This window comes from Trachypithecus francoisi, unplaced genomic scaffold (genome assembly GCF_009764315.1).
Source record: "Trachypithecus francoisi isolate TF-2019V2 unplaced genomic scaffold, Tfra_2.0 Lachesis_group13, whole genome shotgun sequence".
NCBI classification, from domain to species: domain Eukaryota; kingdom Metazoa; phylum Chordata; class Mammalia; order Primates; family Cercopithecidae; genus Trachypithecus; species Trachypithecus francoisi.
In genome coordinates this window covers 26,380,311-26,403,873 of record NW_022681458.1, presented here as the reverse complement: position 1 = coordinate 26,403,873, position 23,563 = coordinate 26,380,311, and the positions used below count along the sequence as shown (strand labels likewise).

Genomic DNA, 23,563 nt, shown 5'->3' with positions numbered 1-23,563 from the left:
ACGAACTCAAGGAATGTGACAGTCTCTAGAACCTGGAAACAACTCTCAGCTGAAAACCAGCAAGAAATCTGGATCTCAGTCTTACCACAAGAACGATGAGATCCCTGCCAACCATCCAAATAAAAATAAAATGGATCTTTCCCAGAACCTCCTGAAAACAGCTGACAACATGATTTTAGTGTGATGAGACCCATACCAGACTTCAGGTGTACAAAATTGTAAGAAAATTAATTTGCATTGCTTTAAATCACTAGCTTTGTGGTAGTTTGTTTTGGTAGCAATAGAAAACTAATGCAAGTGGTCGGGGCAAGAAAAGAGAAGTAGCTGCTAGTAGGGTGGTAGCTATGGAAAGGTTATGGCCAACGATGATGCCCAGAGGTAGTTTGGGGCCAGGTATTATAGAATATTTATTAATAATGTTTCCAAGTTCAGAAATCAATCAGTAAAGCCCTACCTGCAGTGGGGGAAGGTAACTGGTGCAGGAGAACAAACTCCTGCTGGGTTCTGTGCCCTCAGTGCATACACTAAGCATGCTCAGTGCAACCATGTGCTCAAACTGTAGAAACTGCAAGTTTACCAACATGCTTAAGAAACAATACAATATACATGATATAAACGTTATGCACATGTACCCTAGAACTTAAATTAAAAAAAAAAAAAAGCAAAAATTTTACATAATATTGTTGTAAGCCACCACGAATATATTTTTCTTCTTTTGTACTGTTAATATACATGACAATGAAATTGTATTATCGATCAGTCATTATCATTTCATTAATACTGTTCATAGAAAATGATTTATTTTCATTTTTTGATGTTATTGTTATATAAATATACATTTGTTTTCAATATCGTATATGAGCTGTCTTAAATAACTCTGCTATTTGCCTAACAGTCATCTTCTGAAATTAAGAGTGTAATTAAAATAGTGAGACCTGGCTTGCAGGGATTAAGTTTATCCATTAAATGTTTAAGATGTCATAATTATAATGTATGTGATAGGTATGTCAAAATTTGCTTATGTTAAATATGTTAAAATATTTGTCCCCCACTAAAAGAATAAACTTTTATATTAATGGGAAAACTTTGAAAAAAAAAAAAAAGAAAGAAACAATACAATGCAAGTATAAATAACTTTAGAGCCATTTCAAATCCTTTCTGAAGTAGGTGGGTACAAAATACAATCACCACCAAAAAAGACACGTACCTTTTGACAGCACAAAACCTCATCCTTCCCCTTATTTGCTTTGGCTGCCTTTAAGGTCACCAAAACTAAATTCACTCTAGTTGTAGTAACTCTTTCCTCTTTACCAACTCCTTGTTCCATTTTATACTAGTTTTAACTTTAGAGCCACTTCAAATCCTTTTCTGAAGTAGGTGGGTACAAAGTATAAATAAGATGGCAGAACTGCAATATGTGTACACATAGATTATTTATTCTTGGCTGCAAATGAGAAAATTAGGATAGGAATGAAATGAAAACTGCTTCTAAAAAGATTGGCTGGGTGTGGGCTCCTGCCTGTAATCCCAAGACTTTGGGAGGCTGAGGCGGACAGATCAACTGAGGTGAGGAGTTCAAGACCAGTCTGGCCAACATGGTGAAACTCCGTCTCTACCAAAAATACAAAAAGTAGCCTGGCATGATGGCAGGTAACTGTAATCCCAGCCACTCGGGAGGCTGAAGCAGAAGAATGCTTGAACCCAGGAGGCAGAGGTTGCAGTGAGCTGAGATTGTGCCACTGCACTCTAGCCTGGGTGACAGAGCGAGACTCTGTCACAAAAATAAAATAAAATAAAATAAAATAATATATATATATATATATGCAAATCTACTGATTTTAAGGATATATCTATTAAAATAAAGCTAAGGTGAGAGGCATACATTCAACTCATAAAAAAATTTTAAAAGGACACTATTAATTGGTGATGTTAAAAACAATAAAAATTAACTTTTAAAAAATGCACCATCACATAATCTGATAACTGGTGACAATAATGACATTTAATAATTAAGTCCAAGGAAATAAAAATGGATTATTCTAATTCTGGCAAAACTCTAAGTAAACTGACAAAACTCGTATGAAGCAATCTATGGCTACTTTTACCCTAAGACAGCAGAGCTGAACAGTTATAGAGACTTCATGGCCTGCAAAGCTGAAAACGTTTACTCTAACTGCCCTTTTAAGAAAGAATTTATGAAACTCTGGCCTAGACCCTAGGGATCCTCATTAATAAATTATTCTTATGGTTAGAAGAAAAAGTCTCCACCAATATAAGCAAATGCTTGCCTGATAGTCCAAAAAATTCCCAGAAAGCAAAATATGTAACTTACTATGTATTAGTCAGAAAAATGAACAAAAATAATAATTACACTAGTTACTTATGTCTATAACTTTATGTTTACAATAGCTTATATATATATATATATACACACACATATATATAACAAAGATGACAAAAAAAGTCTGATTTTGTAAGTCAGGCCTTTCAGAAATAAAACTAAAACACAACCAGAGCCAAGTCCAAAAATTCAAGATGTCCAAAGGATATGAGGTCATGTTGTAAGGTCCCTGCCTCACTGGTATCAGAAATAGAGTACAGTCATCCTTCAGTATCTGTGGGAGACTGGTTCCAGAATCACAGCAGATAACAAAATCCATAGATCCCTCATACAAAATGATGTATTTGCAAATAACCTATACAGATCCTCCAGTATACTTTAAATCATCTCTAAATTACTTATAATACGTAATACAACATAAATGCTATATAGAGAGTTGTTTTTTTTTGAGACGGAGTCTTGCTCTGTCGCCCGGGCTGGAGTGCAGTGGCCGGATCTCAGCTCACTGCAAGCTCCGCCTCCCGTGTTTACGCCATTCTCCTGCCTCAGCCTCCGAAGTAGCTGGGACTACAGGCGCCCGCCACCTCGCCCGGCTAGTTTTTTGTATTTTTTTTTTAGTAGAGACGGGGTTTCACCGTGTTAGCCAGGATGGTCTCGATCTCCTGACCTCGTGATCCACCCGTCTCGGCCTCCCAAAGTGCTGGGATTACAGGCTTAAGCCACCGCGCCCGGCCAGATAGTTGTTATACGATATTTTTAAATTTGCATTACTTTTTATTGTGTATTGTTATTGGCTTTTCTCCCAAATATTTTTGATCCGCAGTTGGTTGAACCCATAAACATAGAACGCACAGATACACAGAGCTGACTGTATTCCTCATTAATCTGGAAGAAAAGCAAGGAAAACAAACCAGCAGCAGTTGGGATAAGCTCTGTTTGTGCTATTCCCTTTCTCCACACAGAAATACAGGAATCTTTGGACCACGCTCAATGTCTACTCCATGTTCTTCCCAAATGTTTTATGTTACCCTGGTGCCTCATGTTTGTGGGCCTCCAAGTGGTTCCTCCCAGGCGCCCCAAAGTTCTCTACCCATCCAGAAGACCAAAGGGTTTTCTGGGTGAACTGACTACGTACAGTCGCTAAGAGAGCATAAAAGCTATCCTAATTTAGTACTAAGGTCTACCATATCATACTTTCCTAACACTTGCATGAAATCACAGAGCAAAGCCTATAAAGCTATGGTGCCTACTGCTCTGTTTCACATGTAGTGTTTGTGTCAATTTCAAAGATTAACCACTGCCAAGTGTTTAGAAAACAGGCCAGGTTCCAAAAAATGCTGCCACATCCCAGGTGCTGAGAATAATTAGAGAATTAACGTCATTAAACAGGTCAGTAAAAGGAATGGCTGATTGTAGGGCAAAAAGCAGCTCCTTTGTGGTGAACCAGAGGAGCCATTTCTGATAGTCAAATGTCCTGGTCATTGGAGAAATGTACAGACCACATCTTTCAACCTTCCGAATTCTGGTGGGCTCTTTTACTAGGTAAACATTGTTGCCTGTAATAACTTAGCAATTGTCTACATTCATAAAGCATGAGGACAGGTAAACAAAATGATAAAAACTGAAGGTAAAATAGACAAAAGCAAAAGCACTTGGCAAAATAAAAGCTGAAATATTCAAATATTGGTTTTCTCCTACAAGATCCTGCTGCCCAGACTCACGGGTCACTGCTCCAACTGAAGTAGAGATGCTGTCCCTGTAAATTTGGCTTCTCTGGTTCAGAGAAAGTATCATGTCTGTGAAAGGTTAATTATCCTAGTAATCCTATGCCATTTTTCACCAACTCCAAAGAAATTGCTTTATAGTTGGCCTCATTCTGAGATGGTATTTCAGAGTAAGCAACCTACCTTAATAGAAGCAATGTGGAGCAAAGTCTCTCCTCTATGATTTCTCTTCACAGCCATATTGGGCAACAGCTTCATTGCTGAGGGGCTAGACATCACTCGTCTGTAACTTGAACTATTTAATGTAGAAGGTGGTGTACCCGGACAAAGACTACTGAATTCATCTGACAAGTTACTGTTTTTCCTCCCTGATGTGCCACCAACTTTACGTTTGCATGAAGGCAATGGTGTATTTCCTGAGGGCATCGTTTGCTTAACAAAATCTCCACTAGTGCTCAGAATGCTGGTTCTACATCTCTTAGAAATGGGACTGGAAAGTCTATTGTGATGGTCACGTTTTCCATTATTTTCTAATGGCAAAGATTTCTTAGATGCAAGATAATTTTTGCAGACCTTCTCAGGAGTCACTACTTCATTCCTGCTCTTAGTGTCCGGAGACTCTATTTGCTCAGCCAATGGTAAAGAGACTTCAGTTAAACTTCCAAAACATTCAGATTCTGTCAAGGAGCCACTTGCTAGTAAGTCTATTTCACCATTTATCTGAGGACTGGAGATAATAGATGGTTGGCTACAGAAAGATACCAGCTTTTGCTTTGATTCCTCTTTGGAGTCAAATTCACCATCTTCTTTTTCTGCCTCTAAATTCCACTTTTGGTTGATTTCAGCTAAAGTTTTCTTTTTTTGCTTTTTTCTGGATCTTGGAGAAGCCTTTTTAGCCCTCTCAGAAACATCTGCAGGAGGACTTGTGGAAACAAATTCATAGGAGTCTTGCTGAGCATTTGCATCTTTTTTTATTGCAGGCTGGGTTTGCACTGAAACTTTACTCACAACATATCTGACTTTCTTACTTCGAGGGCTAAACCACATTTTAATTGAATTCTTCTTGTCTTCTGCATCATTAAACAAACTTCTCCTAGGGTCATCTTCTTTCAAATCTGACAGAAAAAAAGAGAAAGAAATCTGTTACATGAACTTTATTGCTTCCACAAGGAGCTCCAAAAGAATTCTGTTTATAGTTCCCCTAAAGTGTATCATCTTTTAATTATGTACTTCTTTGTCAGCTCCTAGAGTATGAACTCTTTGACAGCAGATATTCACTCATTCAATAAATACTTACTGAATCCAACTTTGTGCCATATCTTAGAGACTGAAGATACAGCAGAGAACAAAACATAAAACTTATATTCCAAATATAGTACCAAAAAACCCCATAAAATACAAATCTAACAGAATGTGTAAGTTCTGTTTGCTAGGAATTACAAAATACTTACTAAAGAATTCTACGCAAACGGAGAGATATACCATGTTCATGAACTATAACAATATTGTTAAGATGCCAATTGTTCCAAACAGATTTACAGATATAACAAATCCCAATGTAAATTCCAGTAGGCTTGTTTGTAAAACTCAACAAGCAATTATAAAATTTACATGGAAAAAGAAAGGTACAATTTGAAAGGCAAAAGACTTAGAACGACCAACATAATACTGAAGAACAAAGTTGGAGGACCCACACTATATGATTTCAAGACTTATCTCTGACAAAATGAATACAGGGGATTAAAGACAATAGTCACGACCCTTTAGGTATCATCTAATATTAACTTCAAGCTGTATAACCAAAGATTAGTAAGAATGAATAAACAATAACTACATACTCAAACATAATCTCTTAAGCGTAAGAAGCTACATACACATTGGATGTTTTCACTTACATCAAATATAAAACAGCCAAAACTAATTTAATGTATTAAGTCAGAATAGTAGTTGGTTATCCCTATAGGGAAAAGCAGTGACTGAAAGGGAGCACAAGAGGGACTTCCAGGGTATTGTTTTTGTTCTGGGCGACTTCAGTTTGTGCAAATTCATTAAACTATACAGTTAGAAAATATATGTATTTTCTACATATATATAAAATAACTAAGTTTTTTAAAAATATAGATTTATAATTAAGAATTAAAACACAAAGATTCCATGGAGGGTAGACAGAATATACAAAGATTCAGTAGAGTTTTTAAAAAGAAAAATTAAAAAATTTTTCTGCACAGTAAAGGAAACTATCATCAGAGTGAACAGGCAACTTACAGAATGGGAGAAAAATTTTTGCAATCTATCCATCTGACAAAGGACTAATATCCAGAATCTACAAAGAACTTAAACAAACTTACAAGAAAAAAAAAACCCCGTCAAAAAGTGGGCGAAGGATATAGAGATACTTCTCAAAAGAAGACATTTATGTGACCAACAAACATGAAAAAAAGCTCATCATCATTATTAGAGAAATACAAATTAAAACCACAATGAGATACAATCTCAGGCCAGTTAAAATGGCTATCATTAAAAAGCCAGGAAACAACAGATGCTGGACAGGATGTGGAGAAATAGAAATGCATTTACACTGTTGGTGGGAGTGTAAATTAGTTCAACCATTGTAGAAGACAGTGTGGGCATTCCTCAAGGATCTAGAACCAGAAATACCATTTGACCCAGCAATCCCATTACTGGGTATATATCCAAAGGATTATAAATCATTCTACTATAAAGACACATGCACATGTATGTTTATTGCAGCACTGTTCACAATAGCAAAGACTTGGAACCAACTCAAATGTTCATCAATGATAGACTGGACTAAGAAAATGTGGCACGGCCGGGCGCGGTGGCTCAAGCCTGTAATCCCAGCACTTTGGGAGGCCGAGACGGGCGGATCACGAGGTCAGGAGATCGAGACCATCCTGGCTAACACGGTGAAACCCCGTCTCTACTAAAAAAAAATAGAAAAACTAGCCGGGCGAGGTGGCGGGCGCCTGTAGTCCCAGCTACTCGGGAGGCTGAGGCAGGAGCATGGCGTAAACCTGGGAGACGGAGCTTGCAGTGAGCTGAGATCTGGCCACTGCACTCCAGTCCGGGCGACAGAGCGAGACTCCGCCTCAAAAAAAAAAAAAAAAAAAAAAAGAAAATGTGGCACATATACACCATGGAATACTATGCACCCATAAAAAGGGTAAGTTCATGTCCTTTGCAGGGACATGGATGAAGCTCGAAACCATCATTCTCAGCAAACTAACACAGGAACAGAAAACCAAACAGAAAACTGCATGTTCTCACTCATAAGTGGGAGTTGAAAAATGAGAACACATGGACACGGAGGGGAACATCAAACACCAGGGCCTGTCAGAGGGTGGGGGATCATGGGAAGGATAGCATTAGGGGAAATACCTAATGTAGATGACGAGTTCATGGGTGCAGCAAACCACCACAGCACATGTATACCTATGTAACAAATCTGCATGTTCTGCACATGTATCACAGAAATTAAAGTATAATTTTAAAAAAAGAAATAAAGCCGTTTGTTCTTCCCACAGAAGCCTTTTCTTCCCTCTACCTCTTCCCATTAATTTAGGTTTATAAACCCCCATTTTTGCCAGTTTGGAGAGTCACATTTTTCTGTGAACTTACATGTATATTCATAAATAAAAATCTGTCTTTTCTCTTGCTAAACTTTTTTACAGTTTAATTCACAGGCCTCCATACAATGAACCTAAGAGTGTAGAGGAAAAGTTTTTTTTCATTGACAAATCATACAAATCATCCACTTTTCTGACTTTGACAACTTCCTTCAAGTTGTCTTACGTTGTTTTTGTCTTTGGGATATTCATTTTCTTCAAGAAAAAAAAATTGCCTTAAAATTCTCTCCCACTCCATGTAACATAGGTAAAAATCAACCCAGGTCAGCCTAGCACAGTGGTAAGCACATGAACAGAGAGTACTCAGTAAGTACTAGTGAATATATTATTTGATAGTCTCTTAAATCTTTCCAAATGTTTGTGTAAGAGACGTTAGAATTAATTTTAAGAGCCAGAAGAAAACTTGAAAATAATTTAGTCTAATTCTTTCATTTTAACAATGAAGGACTAAAGTCAAAACAAAAAGAAGGAAGGAGTCCCCTAACTCCCAATCTGGTGCTTTATCTCTCCACACAAACTGGATTAGCAAAAGGTAATTTCAGGTCCAGAAAAAAAAAGAAAGAGAGAAAGAAAAAAAGAACATAAGAAAGAGAAGAAAGTTGGAAAAATAACAATAACCTGATAAGATTAAAAACAATAATTAACAAATGATTTCATGCTGCCTGACAAACATTCTCCTAATTAACACAGACAATCTCCTCTAACCAACCAGGCTTCTTACAATATGTTTTGTGATTCCTATTAAAAGAAGAAAGAGGAGAAAAGAGAGAGAGAAAAAGAGAGAGAGAAAAAGAAACTACCCAAATTTTGTTTTCCTCCTTTAAAGTTGCTCTTCATTCAAATAGAAAAGAATGCTGCATAAAACTTTACTTACATTACAGAACCAAAGAAAAATTTTAATGGAATGGAGTTCTAAACATAAGGTACTTTAAGAAGAAAACCAGTGGCCACTAGTCTTATTCCTAAGGGCTAAAACATCCACCATATAGGAAATAAACATCTGATGTTACTAAGGTGTTCAATAACATTTTCAAATGGTGATTATTCTTGCAAACTTTTAATACTCAAGAGATACATTATTTTCATTTTCTTACTGTTTTGTGGAATAAATTTCTTCTCAACATTCTCATATCTTTCTTAGCAAAAGTACATCATCAATTATTTTTTATTTCCTTTTAGTCATTTTTTATTCACACAGAACAGCTTTATTGTTTTACCAGCTTAAAATTATTAATGCACCAGAAGATTGTTTAGGATCATCTCAATTCTTTCAAGTTCAAAATTGCTTCTTCTGCCTATTCTTTCACCTCATATTTCCTGAGTACAAAAGTCCTATCTTTAAAAATACATTCACCTGGTAAAAGAACCTTAAAACAGGTGAGAAGAAATGGGAAACAGGCTTTGAAAAATAAAATAATTATTACTTAACTCTAGAAATTTCAGACATGATCCCTGCCTAGCAAAAGAGTAAAGATTTTCTACTCCAAAGTGTAGCCATTGGTTCCTGCAGAAGGAATGGAAGCATACCACTGAAAAGGCAGTAAAATGATAAACCTGCTGGAGGCAGGAGTACGCATCTGAGTAAGGGCAGATTCTCCTACATAAACCCTTTAAATGTCACAGGTGAACATGACCTGGTCCACAAAGTGTTATTAAGACAGGATCTTGGAAAGTATCAGAAAGAGGTATCCATTCACATAGAGACTTTATGTCTAGATTCAACAAGGTCTTTTCTTTGCAGTGATAAGTAGATTTCAAAACCAAGTCACTTCTGATACAATCTCAAGTCCATAGGAAAGGTCAAAATGAAATGTTACCAGGATTACTTTTCAAGAAAGACTCAGGATAACAAAGACATAAAGGTTAATCCTCTGATAGTCTGTAATAACTTGCATTTGATTTTGTTTTAAATTATTTTAAACATAGATGACATTTTCAATTAAAACCATGTCAAACCCTGAGGTTCTCAATGTTTGAAAAACTTTAAAAATGTAGAATTGAGCTTTTAAAGGAAAATTAAGCCTTATATATAGCGGCAACATACTCAACTGACTAAAAACCTAAATCTAAAAAGACAAGAAATTTCATTCTCAGGTGTACACATTTCCTACCTTATAAATGAGCCAATGAAGATAACATATTCAATGTAATTGATATGAACACAATTTTACTATTCATCCGGTAATAACATTATGCAAGAAGATTTTAATTATGTATCTTGCATAACTAAGCCAGGAGCACAACAACAAAGATGACTGTATATTCTGAATTTTATTAGATATTCTGAATATCTAAGATAATATCTAAGATAAAACTGTAAAAAGCAAAACACTACTGCTGGAACATAAATCACATTATTAACAACTACCAACAATTTCTATGGGTGAATGCTTCTCAGCATGATAAATCATAATATTCATTTCATGAAGAAAAACATTGGTCCTTCCTCTGCACAGTAAATTCCTTAATGATAATATTTAAAAGAAAATTCTATTCTCTGAATTTCAGGGTACATCACAAAATATTAAGGAACAGAGATGCACGTGCTACTAAAGAGCTGCTTAGCCAAGTTTTTTCTTAAAATTTAATAATCAACTATAGAAAAGAGGCAATTAGAAAATGTGATTTAGCTATCATTAATCTACATCAAAGGATTATAATGATGCACATTGTGTGCCTTTCAAATTATTCTCTATTATAGGTTTCCCAACCGAAGTTGAGAAATCTCTTTGACGAACCAGTTCCTTATTAAAAATCAAAGGAAAGTCCTTCGCTACCATCTGTGCAACATTAACGCCCTCACTAAAGAATGATTATTTTATAACTTAGGGAGCATTTAGCTCTATTTAAAAAAACAACAGCAACACAGCTATTCAAACATTCATCTTCCTCTATTATAAAAACATCAGAGCATATATGAAACACTGTGTAATCATTAGAGAAAGACCAGCATCTCTCTCTAAAGTAGAAAATAGAAAGGGAAATTGTAATACTGTAAGAGCATAATCAAAGTATTTTTTTTAATGTCACCAACACCAACATGTTTCACAGAGCCTGACCAGCACCTGCAAGGTCTGACTTTAATATGATATGGTTCAAGAGAAAATAAAAACTTTAAAATTTAACTCCATTAGTAAAAAGAAGATCATGTTATAAAGTGTTATAAATGTTAAGGTAAAGTTATCCAAAAATGGTTGTCAGCAAAATTTGACAATCTCCTCTTTAAAGTACACTGAACCAAGAAAAATCTGTTCAAGTATTTAGAAGCTCATTTTAGAAAGTATTACTATAAATCAGGCTTCTTTATCTCCAGTATACCATACACTATGTCCATGATTTGACAAGTTCTTCCTAATTGCCCACCTTAATTACAGTAATTATATATATTATAGTAAATGCAAGTAACAAGGTTCATTTGAAAGATAAATTGTGAACTACAGGGTTTTTAAAAGAGAAAATGTGAGAGATGTTCACCATTCCACTTAATTCATCATCTTCTACACATGACCATTTAACAGAATCATACAATTTTGGAATGACAGCTTAGGAATCACTTAATCTAATACACTTATCCTAGTGAGATCATTTTCTTCCAACGTCCTCATTATTATAAAGAAGACTAACTGTCTTTTGTCCCCAACTATCAGTTCCTGGTATATCGTTTATCTTCTAGCCTTTTAGTTCTAGAAGTACTTACTAGATAATCAACTACCACATAAGGTACTGCATAAAATACACAGAATAGATAAACTGTAAAGAAACAAAGGGAAATGTTCCAGAAAAAAATCTCAAATGCCCTTAAGGCTAATTTGTTTTTGGAAGAATTTGGGATGAAAAGTTGGTGACTACACAACTTATATTAAAGTAGAAAAAGCTCTGCACCATGGAATTTAGAGATCTCAACAGAAGGTTATAATTCAAATGTTTATACTCTAAATTTATTGTCATTTTCTATCAAAGTAGCAAAGAAAGATATTACTATTATAATTTTTTAAGAAGGCCTATGAATGCATAGATGTTATCACTATAAAATGAATTATTTAAACCAAATTCTAAGAATGTATTTTTAAATTATTTTAATTAGGTCAGGCACAATTAGCTCATGCCTCTAATCCCAGCACTTTGGGAGGTCAGGGTGGGAGAATCACTTGAGGCCAGGAGTTGAAGACCAGCCTGGGCAACACAGCAAGACCCTATCTCTTCTAAAAGAAAAAATTAATTAATTAACTGGCTGGGTGTGTGGTGGTGAGTGCCTGTAGTCCTAGCTATTTGGGAGGCTGAAGTGGGAGGATCTCTTGAACCCAGTTCAAGGCTGCAGTGAGCCATGATGGTCCCACTGCACTCCATCCTGGGCAACAGAGCAGGACACTGTCTGTCTCAAAATAAGTAAATAAATAATTTTAAGTTTAGTCTCTGGGACATGAATTAGCACTGCCAATTTTTATGCAACTCAATTCAACAAACATAATGAATACCTACACTTCTAACCAAAAAATTGTGCAAAATAGAAAAACAGTAAGAAATGTACAACACAATTGCCCTGTGTAGCCTGGGTACTGTTTCCTTACCTACAGAATAATGGGATCAAAGATGACCTTCATGTTCCTAAATTCTGGATTATGTGTTATCTAAACAGTAAAATTCCACTCAGCTTAATATAAGTAATGCTGAGGGCACCAGTGCTTAAGTCTGGTAAGGACTAGAGTAATTATTCCTAATCATAATAAAGAAAACAAACACAAAATTGTCTTTGGGAAATTAATCACTAGAATTATCTCTCCAATCTCCAACTCTACTTAGATGAGAAAGACTACATTCTTAAAGGCCTCAGAAACTTGTTCTAAACACAATTTTCCTAAATATCTTTAATGATGAAATATGAAGAAAGCATTTCATATTCCATAGTCCTCAAAATATAAATGATTCAAACATCACTAGCTAGAGTAAAATTTCTGGAAAGGAGTCTATCTTACTCTTCTTTGCACCCCTATGGTATAACATAACTGACAGCAGTAAATAGATCAAGGGTTACCCTGCTCTCCATTTATCACTATTAAAAATGTTATATGTTAGAAATTGTGTTCTTCCCCCAACAAAATCCACATATGTTGAGGTCCTAACCCCGCAATAACTCAGAATGTGACTTTACTTGGAAATAAGGTCATTGTAGATGTAACTAGCTAAAATGAAGCAATACTGGAGTAGGGTGGACCCCCAATGCAATATGACTCCTGTCCTTTTAAAAGAGGGAGATGTCACACAAACAAGGAGAACACCATGTAAACATAAAGATGGCCATCTACAAGACAAGGAGACTGGCCTAAAACAGGTTCTGTCTCACAGACCTCAACAAAGAACCAACCTTGCATACACTTTGATCTCAGACTTCTAGTGTCTGGAATTGTGAGACAATAAATTTCTGTTGTTTAAGCCACTCAGTCTGTGATACTTCGTTACAGCAGTTCTAACAAATGAATACATTACTATACAGCAACTGGTGAAGAACCAAATCAAAATATCATCATAGCCACAAACCCCAAAGTAGCACTCCAAATTTCAATGCAAAGCCAATAATCCTAACAGACCACACACTCCTAAGAATCTAACAAAAGTCATCTTCACACAAACATGAACAGTTTTCATACTGCACAATTAACTCAAGAAACTCACTGATCCCTTACTGTTGGGAACAGATCCCCCAAAATCTGACCATAAATTGACCCTAAACAAAATCTCTGCAGCACTGTAACATGTTCATGATGGCCATGATGCCCATGCTGGAAGGTTGTGGGTTTACCGAAATGAAGGCAAGGAACACCTGGCCCATTAAGGGCGAAAAATCACTTAAAGGTGTTCTTGAACCACAAACAACAGCATGAGCCATCTGTGCCTTAAGGACATGCTCCTGCTGCAGATAACTAGCCAAGCCCATCCCTTTATTTTAGCCCATTCCTTCGTTTCCTATAAGGGATACTTATAGTTAATCAAACATCTGTAGAAACAATGCTAATGACTGGCTTGCTGTTAATAAATACGTGGGCAAATCTCGTTCGCAGCTCTCAGTTCTGAAGGCTGTAAGACCCCTGATTTCCCACTTCACATATCTATATTTCTGTGTGTGTCTTTAATTCCTCTAGCACCGCTAGGTTAGGGTCTTCCTGACCAAGCTGGTCTGGCAAGTGGCGCCCAATCTGGGGCTCGAATCCAGGTTGAAGGGTCGCTGGAGCAACACTTGGAGAACGTGGAACTAGCTGGAGGACACCTGAGTACTCTTAAAGCAATCCCCGTAGTAAGAAGGGGAGCTTGGAAGCATTGGGGTAACAGTGGGACAAGTATGGGCTGTGGTTCGTTCCACCTTGGAACTTTTTCACACTGATGAGAGGGAGGAAGGAGAGTATAACGAAATAACAAAAGAGGTTACAGAGCATGTTTATTTGCCAGGTAAAGCTAAAGCGGCAAAGGAGGGAGAGGTTCTTCCCTACCCTTCTGCACTCCCTCGTTATTATTTTCAAGAAGAGTGGCGTGACCCTCCAGATCTTGCTTTTCCAGAGGACAGTGGGCGAAAAGTAGTTGCCCCAGTGACTGTTCGAGCGCGCCTTGAGCGACTGCTCTTAGTTCTATTCAGGCAGGAATTCAGCAAGCTGGACAAGAAGGTGACTTATAGGCTTGGCAGTTCCCTGTTAGAATACACTCCCCAGATCAACAGGGAAATATAATAGCTACATTTGAGCCTTTTCCTTTTAAATTACTCAAAGAATTTAAACAAGCTATAAATCACTATGGACCAGGTTCTCCTTTTGTAATGGGACTGTTAAAGAATGTTGCTGTTTCCAGTCGGATGATTCCTACTGACTGGGACACTCTTACTTAAGCTTGTTTAACGTCTGCTCAGTTCTTACAATTTAAAACTTGGTGGGCAGATGAAGCTTCCATTCAGGCTGCTCGCAATGCCCAGGCCCAACCTCAAATTAATATAACTTCAGACCAACTTTTGGGGGTTGGCGGCTGGGCTGGTTTAGATGCACAAGTGTTCATGCAGGATGAGGCCACAGAACAGTTTAGAGGAGTGTGCATTAGAGCTTGGGAGAAAATCACTTCAGGTGGAGAACAATACCCTTCCTTTAGTGCTATAAAACAGAGACCCAAAGAACCATACATTGACTTTATAGCTCGGTTACAGGAGTCTCTTAAAAAGATGATTGCAGATTTGGCTGCTCAGAATATAGTGTTGCAGTTATTAGCTTTCAACAATGCTAATCCCAACTGCCAGGCTGCTCTGCATCCTATCAGAGGGAAAGCACATTTAGTTGATTATTTCAAGGCCTGTGATGGTATCAGAGGTAATCTGCATAAAGCTACTCTGCTAGCACAGGCAGTGGCAGGACTGAGAGTGGATAAAGGAAATACTCTGTTTCCTGGAGCTTGTTTTAACTGTGGGAAGCATGGTCACACTAAAAAAGAATGTAGAAAAAATCAGCAAGTCAGGTCGCCAGATAGAGGAAAAAAGAAAACTACTGATCCTGAAATATGTCCAAAACATAAAAAAGGAAAACATTGGGCTAATCAGTGTCACTCTAAGTTTGATAAAGACGGGAACCCGATTTTGGGAAACGCCATGAGGGGTCCGTGCCAGGCCCCATTCTAAACTGGGGCATTTCCAGCTCAGGCCATTCCTTCACCCCTGTACAATGTCCCCCGCCACAGCCAGTAGTGCCACAGTAGATTTATGCTGCACAAAAGCTGTGAGCCTTCTACCTGGGGAACCCCTGCAAAAGGTCCCAGCAGGAGTCTATGGACCCTTGCCAGCAGGGACGATAGGATTACTTTTAGGAAGGTCTAGTTTAACTTTAAAAGGGGTACAAATACATACAGGAGTCATTGATTCAGATTACAATAGGGAAATTCAAATTGCTGTTCCCTGGAAAGCAGAGCGAGAAGAGCATACAGCACAGCCCCTGATTGTGCCATATGTAGGAATGGGAAAAAGTGAAATTAAATGAACAGGAGGATTTGGAAGCACAATAAACAAGGCAAAGCAGCTTATTGGGTAAATCAAATTACTGATAAATGTCCTACCTATGTAATAACTATTCAAGGAAAGAAATTTAAAGGTCTGGTAGATACAGAAGCAGACATTTCAATCATTTCTCTACAGCACTAGCCGTTCACATGGCCAATTCAACCCGCTCAATTTAACATAGTTGGAGTCAGTAAAGCCCCTGAAGTATATCAAAGTAGTTATATTTTTGCATTGTGAAGGGCCCGACAGACAACCTAGGACTATTCAACCAATTATAACTTCTGTGCCAATAAATGTATAGGAAAGAGATTTATTACAACAATGGGGAGCACAAGTTCTAATTCCAGAACAATTATATAGCCCTCAAAGTCAACATATAATGCATGAAATGAGGTATGTCCCTGGTATAAGACTAGAAAAAAAAATTGCAAGGTTTGAAAGAACCGCTTCAAGTGGAAAGACAAAGTTCCCGCCAAAAATTAGGATATCATTTTTGATGGCGGCCATTGTTAAGCCTCCAGAACCTATACCTTTAAAATGGTTAACAGAGACGCCAATTTGGATAGAACAATGGCCGCTAAGTAAAGACAAACTGGAGGCTTTAGAGAAATTAGTTACTGAACAATTAGAAAATGGGCACACAGCTCCAACATTTTTCCTCTGGAATTCTCCAGTTTTCGTAATTAAGGAAAAATCAGGTAAACGGAGAATGTTAACTGCCTTAACTGTCATCAATTCAGATATACAACCTATGGGAGCATTAAAGGCAGGATTGCCTCCTCCTGCTATGATTCCAAAAAACTGGCCTTTAATAGTCATAGATTTAAAAGACTGTTTCTTTACTATCCCTTTAGCTGAGCAAGACTGTGAATGGTTTGCATTTACAATTCCTGTGGTAAACAACCTACAGCCTGCTAAGCGTTTTCATTGTTTTACAGATAGGTCTAGTAACGGTAAAGCTTCTTATTCTGGCTTGAAAAGTTTTCCAGTCTCCCTATAAAAAGCAAGGATTGTAGCTGTAATTAAGGTATTGACTGTTTCTGATATGCCTATTAATACGATTTCTGATTCTTCATACATGGTTCAGTCCACACAGTTAACTGAGAATGCTCAGTTACGATTTCATACAGATGAACAACTGATAACAAAAACAAAAACGGGGGAGAAATGGATTATAGCACAGCCCATACACAATTGGATCTAGCATTACTAACTTTAAATTTTTTGAGCCTGCCCAAAGGCCAGATGTTATCAGCAGCTGAACAGCATCTACAAAAACCAGGTGCAAAGACAGAAGCATAACAACTGATTTGGTGGAGAGATCCAATAACAAAAAATTGGGAAATAGTAAAATTATAACTTGGGGTAGAGGTTATATTTGTGTTTCTCCAGGTCAAAATCAACAGCCGATTTGGATACCATCAAGACACCTGAAATCTTATCACGAGCCAGATGCCAAGGAAGAGTTTCTGGGAAGATCCCGAGGACCCCCTGGTTGCAGCCATGTTGAGGATGATGCTGAGGAGGACTCCAACTGTCACAAGCAACACCTGTTGAACACAGTCACCCACCTGGGGACAGATCAAGAAGCTGTCACAGATGGCAGAAGAAAACCTAAGGAAAGCGGGACAGCTGGTCACAATGAGTAATTTAATGGTAGCTATGATAGCGAAGATCACCATTGCCGTTGAGTATTCCTTCAACAAGGGCTGACACAGAAAACAATTATACTTATTGGGCATATTTATCAATCTTGGCTGGCAATAATGCCTAGATGTAATCACTCTATGATGCAGTTACACATGCTTTCTGATCTCAGTATTTACCATAAAAAATCTGCTCCTATAATAGAGGCATATCACCCTCAAAAACCTATTTGTAAACAAAATTGAACCTGACCAGAAAAAATGAACGTCCTTGTTTAGGAAGATTGCACTGCAGAACAGGCAGAGGTGCTGCACGAGGATTCCTATGGTATCATTGTTGATTGGTCCCCTAAGGGGACATTTAGCTTAAATTGCACCTCTCAGTCTGCGTGCCACGGCAACACTACGTTCCGCTGATCTGAACAAAAGGGTTAGATGGTAGAAATGATAAGAAGTACAGCAAGAGTTCCTATTATCTGGAACCATGGCGGTATAGTGGCACCTCAACCTCAAATGATATGGCCCATTGTAGGAGCCATAAGGATTTGTGGAAACTATTAATAATGAGATCAAAATTTAGGAAAGAATAAAAAAGCAACCAGAAAGACACTCTACAAACTTGTCTTTGAATATTGCAAAATTAAAAGAACAAATATTTAAAGCATCCCAGGCACACCTGACCTTAATGCCAAGAACTGGAGTGCTTGAAGGAGCTACAGATAGATTAGCAGCTAGTAACCCATTAAAATGGATAAAAACACTTGGAAGCTCTGTCATTTCTATGATTGTGCTTTTAATCTGTGTTGTTTGTCTTTGTGTAGTCTACAGATGTGGATCCTGACTCCTGCGAGAAGTAGCTCAGCTTGACAGAGCTGCCCTTGCTTTTATCACTTTGCAAATCAAATAAAGGGGACATGTTGGGAAAAGGCCCCCCAACATCTGGCCATAAACTGACCCCAAAACTGGCCATAAACAAAATCTCTGCAGCACTGTGACATGTTCATGATGGCCATGACGCCCACGCTGGGAGGTTGTGGGTTTACTGGAATGAAGGCAAGGAATGCCTGGCCCACCCGGAGCAGAAAACCGCTTAAAGGTGTTCTTGAACCACAAACAACAGCATGAGTAATGTGTGCCTTAACGACAGGCTCCTGTTGCAGATAACTAGCCAAATCCATCCCTTTATTTTGGCCCATCCCTTCTTTTCCCATAAGGGATACTTTTAGTTAATCGAATATCTACAGAAACAATGCTAATGACTGGTTTGCTGTTAATAAATACGTAGGTAGATCTTTGTTCGGGGTTCTCGGCTCTGAAGGCTGTGAGACCCCTGATTTCCCACTTCACACCTCTATACTTGTGTGTGTGTGTCTTTAATTCCCCTAGCGCCACTGGGTTAGGGTCTCCCTGACCAAGCTGGTCTTGGCATCTTACCCACTTCAACTCTGAACACTGCCAAAGGTGTATGGGCCCTTAAGAACCCCTGCACTGACCCTTGGTATCTACGTGGGGAGAGAAAGCTAGATCACACATCAATCTTTTTTAACTAGAAAATAAACATTGTCAGTACTGTCTTTGAACAAGAAGAGTTCAGACGAACTAATGACTTAATTTTTCTTCAGTGTGTTCTTAAAAAGGTTTACAACTACAGTATCATTTTTAAAAAAGGGTAACTTTCAAAAATGTGTGTGTATAGTTACATCTGAAAGTAAGAAAAACTTCTGCACTATAGCACATTTTATCACAAAAGAATGGAGTTGAATACAATGATGCAAATAACTAGCTGAAGGAAAATTTTCATAGGTACAGAGTGATGTAAGTTCTAATTCTTAAAAATATGGACCTGTAGTAACACTCAAAAGTTTTTGTCACATTTCTTTATTTTGTACAATCAACTTCATCTTTAGTAGCTAAAGTATATAAGTATAGTCAATGTAATTGTTCTTTAGGACATCATAGCAGGATTCTAAGAACAAAAGATTAAAAAAAAAAATCTAACAATTTTATATGAGCATTATCAATCATCCATGGCATCCTGCCAGTCAAGAACAGGTTCTTCTACAAACACACACTAAAATAGCATGATCCGGTCAATAAAAAGACAACAGCAATATCCAATTATGAAGACTCAAAACATTTTACTTTCTTTCCATAGTTAATTAGTTCTTAGCAGAAAGCACAATGGAAAGATATATAGTTAATACACAGAGTCTAAGGACAATTTGAAAAATGTTAACCCCCACTTAAATATAAAAGAAAATGAGGCCGGGCGCGGTGGCTCAAGCCTGTAATCCCAGCACTTTGGGAGGCCGAGACGGGTGGATCACGAGGTCAGGAGATCGAGACCATCCTGGCTAACACGGTGAAACCCCGTCTCTACTAAAAAATACAAAAAACTAGCCAGGCGAGGTGGCGGGCGCCTGTAGTCCCAGCTACTCCGGGGACTGAGGCAGGAGAATGGCGTAAACCCGGGAGGCGGAGCTTGCAGTGAGCTGATATCCGGCCACTGCACTCCAGCCTGGGCGACAGAGCCAGACACCGTCTCAAAAAAAAAAAAAAAAAAAAAAAGAAAATGAGTATTAGATTTCTGCTCTTTCAAAATGTGCTTATCTAATTAATTCAGTCTAGAAAAGTGATCCATGGAAAAATGTTGTATTCTATCTTGGGAAAGTGTATTTAAGTGAGTTAAGTGCTACTAAGGGCAAAATCAGTATTCCATATATATTCTACAGATCTTATCATAAATGTAAAAAGCAGGCAGTGTGAAGCAGCAAAAAAGTTCCTAGATTTATAGTCAGAAACGGGTTTTATTTTTCCAGCTTCTAGTACTAACTACACATGTGGCTGTAGGCAAGGTTATTTCACCTCTCTGGACCTTGATTTCTCAACTATAAAATAAGGGGGTTAGACTTTAATTATCTCTACAGTTCCTGTCATTTCTCAAAATGATCCTCCAAAAAATCACCAGGTGTGGTGTCACCTGCATGTACCGAGGAGGCTGAGGTAGGAGGATCCCTTGAGTTCAGGAGTTCAAGTCTGGTTTGGACAACATAGAGACTCAATGGCTATTAAAAATAAAAAAAGAAAAAAAAAAGCTACAGATTTTAAAATCTGAAACATGTATTTCAGAATTCCAGACAGATGTTTCACATGTGAAGAATATGAATTCATCAGTTTTTAACTAAGAGACAAGGATAGTTCTTACCTGAGAGCTTATTGTCATGTAGCAAATTTCGAAGTTTACTACAAAGTTGAATCATGCTGTCCAGTTGTCTATTTATCTTCACGTCTTGTATCCAGGCTGGGGTGTGACACACTGGACATCCAGTTCCAATGCAGTCACTTACACAATTACTGTAAAAGAATTAAAAAACAAAAAAAATCAACCCATTCAGCAGAATCTAAGTTCCAAAAATCAAACAGTTTGAACACAAATAAATGGAGCAGAGGTTATTCTAACATATATCAGACAATTGTAATATACTAGTTAAATACTGTTTTAAAGAGTAAAATACACACATCAAATCTAAAGTTGCTCATGTAATTTGCTATGAAGAGACTTCACTTAGCCTGACATTAGTCTGCATAACTCTTCCTACAAATAAATCTGTAGCTTCTAAAGGTTACAGAGATGTAACAGAAAGATAGAATGCCTAATGTATGGTAGTCGTGCATCCTAACTTCTTCTATCTTAACATTCCATGAAAATACCTAAAACTACTGCAGAGACCGGGAAAGACCTTTTGTTTTGTTTTTGGACTAGTATCTCAAGGCTTTAAAGTAGCTTTTGGGAAAAGATCTTTGACTCTTTTGCATAATTTTAAAACCTGTAGACTCAATTACCTGGGTTATCTAAGCACTAAAGTTTCAGAGTTAGAAGAGTTTTTCTAATTTTGGGGTTTATAAACCTTTTGCAAATTTGATGAATATATATACACACTTATGTAAAAAGAGAGATTTGCGATCCCCCTCGCCCAAGCCCATCTGTGAATTCCAGAGTAAGAATTCTATAACTCTCCTCCTTCATTGGCCTCATGAGATGGGGTTCCAGCAGGACTGGGTAATATAACAGTTGAAAAGCCACATCTTCCCCAAGCACCACAGGACATTCCTTGTCACAGGACTCAATCCTCTGTAGGCAGATAGGATTCTTACAACATGAACTATCTTCAGACAAAACCTATGCCATTTCTAATTTTTGTATCCTTGGCTTCTAGCATGATTCCTGACAGAATCTAACTCAAAATAATTGTAAAATGAATCTGTAACCCATACCAGAGCTGGCAGACACTTTTGGGACCACCTAATTCAAAAAATGTCACTGAAGTCAATAAATGTCAACTTTCTTTAGCAAAGGATCTTCTGTACATTTGTTCGCTAGTAGTTAAGAACTCTAACTTGGAACCCCAACACACACAAAAAATATATAAAACTGACTACTCACACAATTTAAATCATTTGTGCAATACTTAATTATCAGTAAAATACAATCTGAAATCATCTCATCAAGAACTACTACCTCATTTTTGGATGAAGAAAATGAGATCCAGTTATTCAAGTTACTAGTCCAGTACTGCACTAGTACTCAGATCAGACTAGTATTTTATATATTCTGTAACATTTTATAAACTATTCCCAAATTATTTTATATACATTAATTCGGAATTCTGAACAAATGTCATTTTTCTGTGGATCTGTAGAGTTCAGGAAGTGAATATTTCCCAAATGACCCATGTGTGATGTCATAAAACCATGCTGAGGAAAAGATAAATCCAAAGTACTAGATAAACCAATGAAATTTCATGTAACAGAGTATAAAAATTTATTGATACAGTTTCAGATTCCACACTGTGATGAACCTAAAGAAAACAGCACTTTTTGGCCAGGCATGGTGATTCATGCCTGTAATCTCAGCACTTTGGGAGGCCGAGACAGGAGAATCACTTGAGCCCAGGAGATCAAGAGCATCCTGGGCAACATGGCAAAACCTTGCCTCTACAAAAAAACTACAAAAATTAGCCAGGTGTGGTGAGGCACAACTGCAGTCTCAGCTACTCAGAAAGTGAGACTGGATGATCACCTGAGCCCCGGTAGTTGAGGCTGCAGTGAGCCATAATCGCACCACTGCGCTCCAGCCTGGGTGACAGAGTGAGACTCATGTCTTCACAAATTAAAAACAAAAACAAAAACAAAAAACCCTTGTCAAGTTTTGGTGTAGTATTAAAGAAGAATAGCCACAATTATCTAAAAAAGCTACTGAAAATACTTCAATACTTCTTCCAACTACAATTATGTATAAGGCCAGATTTTCTTCAATCAAAAAAACATATAATAATAGACTGAATATATAAGCTGAGAAGGTAGCTGTTTTCTATTCAGCAAGACAGAGATTTGCACAAATGTAAAACAGTGCCACTCCTATTTTTTTTTTGACTTGTAAAATTGTTATTTTTCCTTAAAAAGTGTTATTTGTGTTTGTATGTAATGGGTTTATTATTTTTAAATGATTTTTTTTTTAAGTCTCAGTTTTGTATGGTAAATGCATGCACACACAAAAGCTCTCTGTGGTTCTCAATTTGGAAGAATGCAAAGTGGTCTGAGACCAAAATGTTTGAGCATCCCTGCCACGTAAATTGTATCTGAGAGAGTAGATGAACTACTTTTATCAGTTGACCTGAGCTATTTCAAAATCATTTTAAAACCTCATTGCTGAGCAGTTTTAACTCAAAATCTGCAAGAATAAAAATAGCTACCATAATTTTTGGCATTATATAATCATAAATCAAAACTGCACTGAATGAATTCTTTCCTATGTTCATGTCATATACACATAATCATTTTCTCTTTCAAGATGTTGCTGGCCAGGCGCATAGTGGCTCACGCCTGTAATCCCAGCACTTTGGGAGGCTAAGGCGGGCAAATCACAAGGTCAGGAGATGGAGACCATCCTGACTAACACGGTGAAACCCCGTCTCTACTAGAAATAGAAAAATTTGCCAGGCATGGTGGCAGGAACCTGTAGTCCCAGCTACTCAGGAGGCCAAGGCAGGAGAATGGTGTGAACCCGGGAGGCGGAGCTTGCAGTGAGCCGAGATCGCACCATTGCACTCCAGCCTCGGGGACAGAGCAAGACTCTGTCTCAAAAAAAAAAAAAAAAAAAAAAAAGGATGTTCTCATGTCTCAAC

At 37.5% G+C, this 23,563-nt stretch overlaps 1 protein-coding gene across 3 annotated transcripts in view; it reads right to left on the bottom strand.

Moving 5' to 3' along the window:
• Positions 1-23,563, bottom strand: part of BARD1 (BRCA1 associated RING domain 1) — an 87,273-nt gene that overhangs the window by 49,313 nt on the left and 14,397 nt on the right. For 2 of the 3 annotated variants that reach the window (XM_033230382.1, XM_033230383.1), the window contains 2 exons: positions 20,584-20,732; positions 4,249-5,180 (listed from right to left, as the gene is read on the bottom strand). In XM_033230382.1, the coding sequence (XP_033086273.1) occupies positions 4,249-5,180; positions 20,584-20,732 (1,081 nt within the window). The remainder of the gene's footprint in view (positions 1-4,248; positions 5,181-20,583; positions 20,733-23,563) is intronic. The other variant, XM_033230384.1, reaches the window with a different exon arrangement.